The 9,736-nt window shown below is 35.6% G+C and overlaps 1 protein-coding gene across 5 annotated transcripts in view; it reads left to right on the top strand.

The window, feature by feature from the left end:
* Window positions 1–9,736, top strand: part of LOC106878693 (small G protein signaling modulator 3 homolog) — an 83,908-nt gene that overhangs the window by 60,137 nt on the left and 14,035 nt on the right. For 3 of the 5 annotated variants that reach the window (XM_052969582.1, XM_014927976.2, XM_014927978.2), the window contains 3 exons: window positions 1,704–1,775; window positions 6,205–6,351; window positions 7,946–8,109. In XM_052969582.1, coding sequence (XP_052825542.1) covers window positions 1,704–1,775; window positions 6,205–6,351; window positions 7,946–8,109 — 383 coding nt within the window. The remainder of the gene's footprint in view (window positions 1–1,703; window positions 1,776–6,204; window positions 6,352–7,945; window positions 8,110–9,736) is intronic. The other 2 variants (XM_014927979.2, XM_014927977.2) reach the window with 1 other exon arrangement.

Consider the following 9,736-nt stretch of genomic DNA (forward strand, 5'->3'; position numbering starts at 1 on the left):
GTGTGCAGCATATTTTTCTTTGCTGCTCTCACCACTCTCCTGTCGCGAACTCACAGCGCATAGCATCCCCGCATCACTGAACACTACACTGGCTTCATTGACCGTGACACCTCCCAAACGGACAATGGCGTCCATCCCCATCCCCACATCGATTCCGTCCACTACGTGGTCGATCACTATCGCACGGAACCTCAATCTGGTTCGTCGTACCACCTTCTCCACATCGCTACTTCTTCTGCATTCAACTTCCGTACTGTCAACAGCCCTTACACTACTCATTCCACTCCATTCTTCTACCATTTCTGGAGTTATTAGGGTTGTTGAGCAGCCTGTGTCCACAAGGGCTCATGACACCTTTCCGTTCACCACAACTTCTGCTACTGGCAATGACTATATGCGCCTCTATTCTTTCGATGGGACAACTACCGACGCAGTAGTCTCCCTTGTACCATTTCCCTGCACACATTCACCAGCAGCGTGGCCTATCTGTCAGCATCGATAGCAAATTACTCCAGGCCATGTGCAAACCCTGACACCTCGCCATGTGTGAACTCTGACACCGAAAACACTGCCCTTTGAAGGGTCAGACATGTTCCTTGTTTGACCCCTCTCTACTGCTCTTTGTTCGATCCCTTCTCGGTGTTGCAGTCGCTGCCATAGGTGTCATCCTGCAACATGAGACGATGGCTCTGGCCCGAGATATTACTTCTCCCATTGCCATGGAGTGAATGTTCGGCACCTTTTGCAGTTCAACCGACACGTGGTCAGGAAATCCTGTCACAAAGGCTAATTTAACGGTTTGTTCTAACGTGCCATCTCTATATCCCATGAGTCTAGCCAATCTCCTGATTTCGTTGGCAAACACATCTCCCTCGCCACAAAATGGCCTAACTGTCTCATTTGAAACACAGACCATACCCATAATTTTTTTTTTTGAGCCAAAATAGCTTGTAATGTAAAGGAAGAAAAAGACGGAAGTGAAGAGAGAATTATGGTTGTCTTACCTGTCGGTCTGGAAAAAGGGTCACTTTCAATATCAATGTGCTGTCTCAATCTCCAAGGTTCACTCCATGTCCACGTGTGCTATCTGTCGCTGTACTGTCTCACACGTCTGCTCTGATGTGATGTCCTCTGCCAACTGGCCCCTCATGCTTCACTGATGCCACATGTCCACCGCGGCACTTCCGGTGGGATCCACAGGTCCCACTTCCAACAGGACATGCCTAATCCCTCATTTCCGATCCTTCCCTACAACATAGCCTGGCTCATAACACCACAATAGTCATAAAGAGGAAAGGGTACATAAGCATGTCAGGAGTAGTATTGGTAAATTTAGGGAAGCATGAAATTTTTGAAGGATGCAGAGTCCTGACAACTGATGTAGGTAGTTTATTCCATGCTTCAACAATTCTGAGCAAGAAAAAATATTTCCAAAAGTAATGGGTGCTGTGCTGTTTTTTTTTTTTTTTTAAATTTCAAAAGTGTTCATCCCCTATTCACATAAATTCTAAATCTTTGCAACCATTAAAATTTTTTAAAATTTTATTCTCATTTTCCCCCACTTCCAAAATTTCCTTTTTTCACTTTTCCAAGGTGTTTTCCCATATTACCATTGTTTTTCACTCTCATTGCTCCATTATTTATTATTTGTATCCAATCTTTCCATTCTTTTATTTCCCACTGTTATCTTAACTGCTGTATAGGAAGAATTCCAACACCCAAGATTCCAGGAGTTCCAGTTAGCTAATGCAGTTGGCATAAATACTCATTACAGAGTATGTTTCATCTTATATCTTCTGCTATTGCCATATCTTTTTCTATTGGCAGAGAAAAGCCTAATGGAATGCCTCTTGCTTATTTTTAACTCATGATTAATGTTTTTTATAACAGCTTCTCTCTCAAACTAAAGCTTCATATTTAACCATTAAAAAAAATTTATCTGTTCAATTTCTATTATTATTATTATTATTATTATTATTATTATTATTATTATTATTATTATTATTATTAAACAATAAGAAAAGTGCAATACAATTTGTAATAGAGATTGACTGTATATTGAATTGAACAAATTGAACAATATCTAACAGATTGTCTATCTTCTTCGGCTTCAAAATGTAAAATTAAAAATAAAAAAAAAACTGCAGAAATGCAGAAATTCAAAACAGGACACAAGATATTCCCATTCTTATTTTTGAATTTTCTGTGTTTCTGTGACTAAAAAAATATTTTGAAGGATTGAAAATGGTATTAGCATCCTAACAATTTCCTAAAATGGTGTTAGGAAATTTCTGACAAGAGTTGTGCTTAAACTCCTTCTGCTGTGACTCCCAGTTCCTGGACACCATTATTTTTATGATTATTAATGAATATGGTGAGTTTAGTTACATCCATTCTTATTCAGATTTCAAATCTTGCTATTGATCAGTTTTGTCTGTCGTTCTTCTGGGAGTCAACAAAATAAGTTGCAATCATGTACTATCGTCAATTCAATTGATTACATTCCATTCTTAGCATATCTGTGATCTCACTCTAATGTAAGGCAGTAAAGATTACACAGCTACTAAATACCTGAGGGCAAATCAACATTTTTATAACGATTACTGCAGAAGAATGCTGATGATATGAAAATCCAAATTCTGTTTGAGCTATTTTCATTTAGAAAATGTTCCAGTATTTATCCATAACACCATTAAAGTTTTGTTTCTTGATGATCATAATACCCTCCCCGCTTTTTTTTGCAAGGCCACTTTATCCTTATTATATGCAGTAAAGTTCAAAAGGGTAGAAATTCTAGAATTTTAAGCTCCAATTTCTGTCTCATTTTTCGATGTTTCTTCCCTGCTAATTTTTTCTATGGAAAAAATCTCCCTGTCTTTCACCTCCTACAGCTATGATCCTTTGCTATATATGTTATGAAAAAGAACTTCAGAGATTCTTGTTGCAACATTTGATGTTATTTCATTATAATCTACTTCCTTGTGAATTTTATTTGGGGGATTTGTTTTGCTTTATTACCAGTATATCCACACTCCCCTCTCTTGCTGCTGATTTTTGCAAAGACAGAAACACTCTATTTTTAAAGCGTTGCATGCTGATACTTCATGCAGCAGGAGACTGTCTTAAACAACATATATGTATGTATATTTATTAATAAGGGTAGAAATTGATATTAATCAATTAAAACCAGTGGTCTAGCATATTAAAAAAAATCCGAAGATTAAAATTATATTACATACAAAAATAAGAGGAATGACCAGCAAAAGTGGACTCCTATATGCTAGAAATAGATGCTGAATCATCTAACCACAAAAAATATGTTCTCAATAAAAATTTAGCGACACAACAGACTGTAAAAATGCCACTTAGTTCTCATCAGCAAGTCTTACTGATCTGAAAGTCATAGAAGACTTCCCATCTTAACAATGCATGCAATGACCATTTTTAATGCTACAGCAAATTTAAAAAGGTGACCGGAGTGAATAATAAATTACAAAAATATTTAAGGATATTATTGTTTATATCAAGTGGCAAAAAAATAAATACCATAAGGTAAAAAAAAATACCATATGGTAAAAATATACCATAAGGTAAAAAATTATAATTAATAATTAAGGGTGTTACAAGCAGCACCAACACGCTAAAAATAGCAGTTAGAAGATGACTAAAACCACAAATTTTCACTGATACACATTAATTGAAATCAGGGGAATGAGCAGAAATTCTAAGCCCCCATACCAACAAGAAAAATAATCATAAATTCAAAATTCAGACATACTTGTATTGTCATGATTTTGAACTTTGTGAAAATTCCACTTTGTTCTCATCAGTGAATCTTATGCATGCTTACCACTTGATACTATTGTAAACAATATATATTTTTATACTTTATTATTGACTCCGATCACCTTTTTAAATTTGTCATGGCATTAAAAATGGTCATTGCACATACTGTTGAGATGAGCAGTCTTCTATGATCCTCGGGTCAGTAAGACTTGCTGATGTGACTAAGTGGCATTTTCACAAAGTTCGAAATTGTGATGATACGGATATGTCTGACTTTTCAATTTACTATTCCTTTTGCTGTTGGTATGGGGGCTTAGACTTTCTGCTCATCCCCCCGATTTCAATTAATGTGCATCAGTGAAAAGTTGTGGTTGTAGTCATCTTCTGACTGTTATTTTTAGTGTGCTGGTGCTGCTTGTAGCACCCTTAATTATTAATTAATAATTTTTTTACCTTATGGTATATTTTTACGCATGATTGCCACTTGGTATTATTGCAAACAATAATATCCTTATATATATTTTTATAATACATCTGTATATAAATGTATAACCACTTTCACGCTTTATATTCATAAAACTTCTTTCTCTCATATATATATATATATATATATATATGACATATACACACACATACTGTGTGTATATGCATTTTATTCCCATTAACCAAAGCATTCTCTAAGCTAAATGATTTTCTGTCTGCTATTGAAAATGTTTGGCTGATTAACTTGATAATGTTCAAAAGCTTATCTCTCTCTCTCTCTCTCTCTCTCTCTCTCTCTCTCTCTCTCTCTCTCTCTCTCTCTCTCTGGTAAAACTTCATAAAATCTTGCATTCAAACATGTATATGCCGTTGAACTGCATTGTGTATTGAAATTAATGATTGTATTCGTAGACTGTCAACTAACATCTCTCACAGAATATCTCAGTAAAATGCTCTCTTGAAGCTTCAGCTGTTTGATTTGTAAATTCTTTGAGATTAACCTCTCTGCCTGTCTGTTTCTCTCTCTCTCACCCTCTCTGTATGTATATATATATATATATTTCTTCATTTAACTCTTCTCTGGCTTGACTTCAACCTCAGCCACTTTGTTTTTTTTTATTATCTTCACTTTAAAAACAAGAATGCCAATGATTTGCTTGTTGTTTAACAACTCTCCAGATTGCAGAATAACAAAATGTCTTCCCTGGGTTACTCTCTCTTATTCAGTGATCCAATAATAGTGATTTATTGTAATAATGTTTATCATAATAGTTTTACTGTAATGTTACTTATCTGCTGTGATAGTAACCTCTATTATGTTATATCACATGATAATAATTGTTATAGTGATTTATGTCATAATGGTAAAACTAGTATAACTGTTGTGATAGTTAACAATATTGATATCCATAATTAGATCATCAACCTGTAATGATATCTACTTTAATAATACCTATTGGAATGATATAGGCTGTAATGATACCCTTTACTGTTATTGAACGTTACTTGTTAAAATACTGTCTACTGTAATGGTATCCAACATTGCTGTCTTACAATAGTATGTATTTGATTAATATCCTTGTAATACACCCAGCTTAAAGAAAATAGTAGTAAGTAGGCCCAAGGCGTAAACCTAGAAAAGGGCAAGCTACTCATGAAGAAGTAACTCCGCAAGCCCACTAAATAGTCAATGCAATACAGAAACTGTTGACATAGGTGGTGTCAGATGATATATAAAACCATATACTTTTCAAGCTTATCGGTCACAAGTAGACACAGAGAAAATTTTGCAAAAACTTTTTTAGGTGCAAGCATGTGGTTAAGAAACTTGCTTTGCAACCACATGGTTTTTGAGCTCAGTCCCACTGCACAGCACCTTGGTGTCTTCTGTCTTCTACTATAGCCTTGGGCTAACCAATGTATTTTGAGTGAATTTGATAGACAAATAGGAACTGTGTGGAAGCCTGTCATATATATGTATTTGTTTGTGTCTTTGTGTTTGTTTGCTCCCTCCTCCACCTCTTAACAGCTGATGCTGGTTTGTTTATGTCCCTGTAACTCAGCAATTTGACAAAAAATAAACTGATAAAGTACCAGGCTCAAAAAATAAGTACTTGGGTCAGTTTATTCAACTATACCTTTCAAGGTAGTACCCCAGCTTGGCTGCAGTCCAGTGACTAAAACAAGTCAAAGATAGAATATGTATACATAGCTCTTGAATAAACTAGTTAAATCTCCACCACATTCTTATGTGATCAGAGACAGCTGTCTTCTTATAGGAAACTATAATTTACTGTGATTTACGTTAAGGGTTTTGTTGTGAATTCTGAGCATTAAAAATATATGTATGCATGTGTGTACACACACATGCACACATATATTTCATTGTGTTGAATGTATCATTCTATAATGTATAGTGTTGAATGTGTGTTCCAGGCTGATTACTCTATGGAAAGTCATGCCCGTGACCTGGAGAATTATGTCAATGTAGCTCGCAACAGAAGACGGAGAGCAAAGGCCTTGTTAGATTTTGAACGACATGATGATGATGAACTAGGCTTTCGGAAGAATGATATCATAACAGTGAGTATATCTTTTCCAGTGTTGACTCAGAACCTGTAGTTTATGATGATAATTTATCATTGTTTGTAATTCCAGTTTATTATTTCATTATCATCATTTAACATTCATGTTCTGTGTTGGCATGGGTTGAATGGTTTGACAGGATATGATGGGCCCAAAGTCTGCATTGTATTCAGCTGTCTGTTTTGGCATGGTTTTTATGGCTGGATATCTTTCCTAACACTGACCACTTTACAGCTTGTACTGGGTGCTTTTTTTTTTCATGCTAGTGAGTTTACAATGCAGCTTACAAGACTACAAACCCTGAGAGAGTCAGCTTTCTACTAGGAGATGTGAGGCTAAAGTATGAGAAAAGGGAGCCAAAGCAGAACAGGTTTCTTGCTTATCAATAAATATCCGGACTGTTGCCATAGTAACGAAGCTAAAGCATGCAGAGTGAAGCCGTTTGGCAAAGATTGACCTTGAACACTGCTCAGCACACACACTAAGTTTTAATATTCCAACTCTCTTATGCTGTTTACAGCAGTATTTGGAAGGAACGTATGTAGCATGTGATCGTTGCATTGACTATGACAGAGCAAGTTATCATGGCAACACCTGTTCAGAGGCCTATGCAAGGTTGCAGAAAATGTATGGAGAGGAGTATATGAGCCACACACAAGTGTATGAATGGCTCAAACGTTTCCAAGATGGCCAAAAAAATGTCGATATTGACGAATGTTCTGGGAGAGCTGCAACCAGCAGAACTGAGAAAAACATCACATTTGTGCATGCAGCTGTGAGAGGAAATTGTCAAATTACCATCCTTGAGTTATCAGAGGATGTGCAGATTAGTTACGGTTCAGTTCAGTCCATTATAACTGAAGATTTGGTTATGAGACATGTGTCTACCAAGTTTGTGCCAAGATTGCTTTCAGCTGACCAAAAAGATACTCAGGTTTCAGTTGCACAAGATCTTGATTGTGTCGAGAATGATGAAAACTTTTTGAAAACTTTGCATAGGCCTCTGAGCAGGTATTACCAGGCTTTTGGCAAAATTTGATGCAGATTCTATGCTCGACTTTCTCTGTCATGGTCAATGCGATGACCACATGCTACATGCCTTCCTTTCAAGCACCGCTGTAAAGAGCGGAAGTGAGCTAGAACATTAAAACTTAGTGTGCATGCACGGCAGAGTTCAAGGTCAATCTATGCCAAGCGGCTTCGCTCTGAGTGCTTTAGCTATGTTACTATGGTAACAGTCCAGATACTTATTGTTTGGACCATGTATTTCTCCTGCAGTTGCCATACCAGAAATATAACATCAATGGTGCTTCTACCTGAAACAAAACCAAACTGCATCTCATCTAGGCAAATTCTCTCCCTAATTAGTTGGGCTATGACTCTCTCTGTAACTCTTATCACCTGATCCAACAATTTGATACCTCTAATTATTTCATAAATATATATATATTATCAAATATTCTACCTGTTTCATGTTCAAACTGACCAAATCCTGCCTTTCACACCCACCCTACAATATCATTCTAAAAATAGGCAATCACATCATTCTGTGAAATAAATCAATAATGTCATGATGTTTGCTTTATATTAGATAATATCTCAAAAAGATGAACATTGCTGGGTTGGTGAATTAAATGGATTACGTGGTTGGTTCCCAGCAAAGTTTGTAGAATTGTTAGATGAACGGAGCAAGAACTATTCATCTGCTGGAGATGACAGTGTGACTGAAGCTATCACAGACATTGTGCGTGGCACGTAAGTAATATTCTACTCTAATTTCTCCCATAAATCTCTCAATTTTCTTTTCCAACTTCACTTCAATTATCATATATGATTACTAGGACTTCAATGGTTGTCCTAGCTGAGTTACTACAATTAAAGTAAAAAATATTTGAATTATATTAATTTGCTGTGGAAAAAAACTGACATTTGAGATGGATCCCTTCATTAGAGGAAGAAAATATGGCTCCTCATTTTCTAATACAAGAAGTGAAGTATCTCTTTTCCTTACAGCAAGTTAAAAATACCTCTTTGTTTTTGGTATTTGAAGTTAGCCATTGAGATTTCTAACTGGCTTTTCTTAGAAAGTTGAGGTTACAGATACATCAGATATTGTTCTTGCTATTCAAACATTAAGAATTGGTAAGAATTTCATTACCAGTGCATGATTTTTAATATTTGGCTATAAGCAGTGGAATGGTAGAACTGGTAGAATGTAGAACACTAGATTAAGGTTATACAATAAGGTATTTGTCTTCTGAGTTTGTCGTATTGAAGTTTATCTTGTCAACTAATGTAGATAAAAGCAGTAAAAGAAGTCAAATTAATTCAAATGACTCCTCATCTATGTTCCTGTGGTAAGTGAATATTTAATTACAACAAAGATGCATGTGCTCATTCTTAATATGTTCTGGCAAATTCAAATGTAAATATGCTAGTTGCTGTATTTCATCTTCAGATAAAACTCTCTTTTCAGATGAAAAGACAACAGTGATTATTTGAATTTGCCAGAATGTATTACGAATACATGTCGTTTTCATTGTTCACTGTGCACATGATGATCTATTATCAATTAGCAGACATCAGCATGCATCATCAAATGATTTGTTTGCTGAAAAAAGAAGAGTCAAAACTTTTGTTAGATTCATTGGTCTGGGGTAGCTTTGACACAACAAGGTCGAAGCACAGCAATATCTCAAAATCCCCTGACCTCAGAGTGTTACAAAAATACTTTCATCTGGAAAAAGTTGTTTTCAAATGGCAGAATGCAACAGTAATTAACATATGCTAGTTTGACTCTGCCAGAACATATTAAGAAGAAATATGTGTGTCATTGTTTTGATTTCACTGTTCTCCATGCATCTAATAATTTATTATTGAATATTTAGTCATTACAAGAAAACAATTACACTAAGGTACAGAGTAACAATTACACTAAGGCAGTGAGTATCATATAAAAGGAATCCATAATTTATGGGTTCAAACTCTTCTACAGGCATTGTAATACTACAACGTTTCTATATCTTAATCATTCATATCAACTACTAAACTGGAGGAAATGTATCTATATATATAAAAATGAGAATGTCTGTCTGTCTGTCTGTCTGTCTGTCTGTGTGAATCCCTAAAACTCGAGAACTACGCAACCAATTTCATTCAAATTTTACACATGCCTTACTTAGGGTTCCAGTTGTGTTTTAGTCAAAAAAAATTATTAACTTCTTGCAGAGTTCGAGCACACGGCAACATAATATCTCCTCCACTATTTAAGTATTACGTGTCAAAAGTGAAACAAAAACACTCATGTCAAATACTTTCACTTTAAAAATGAAACTATTCCACTAACTGAAACAATCACATTTCGATACTGTAGTGACAGATA

This window comes from Octopus bimaculoides, chromosome 7 (genome assembly GCF_001194135.2).
Source record: "Octopus bimaculoides isolate UCB-OBI-ISO-001 chromosome 7, ASM119413v2, whole genome shotgun sequence".
NCBI lineage: Eukaryota > Metazoa > Mollusca > Cephalopoda > Octopoda > Octopodidae > Octopus > Octopus bimaculoides.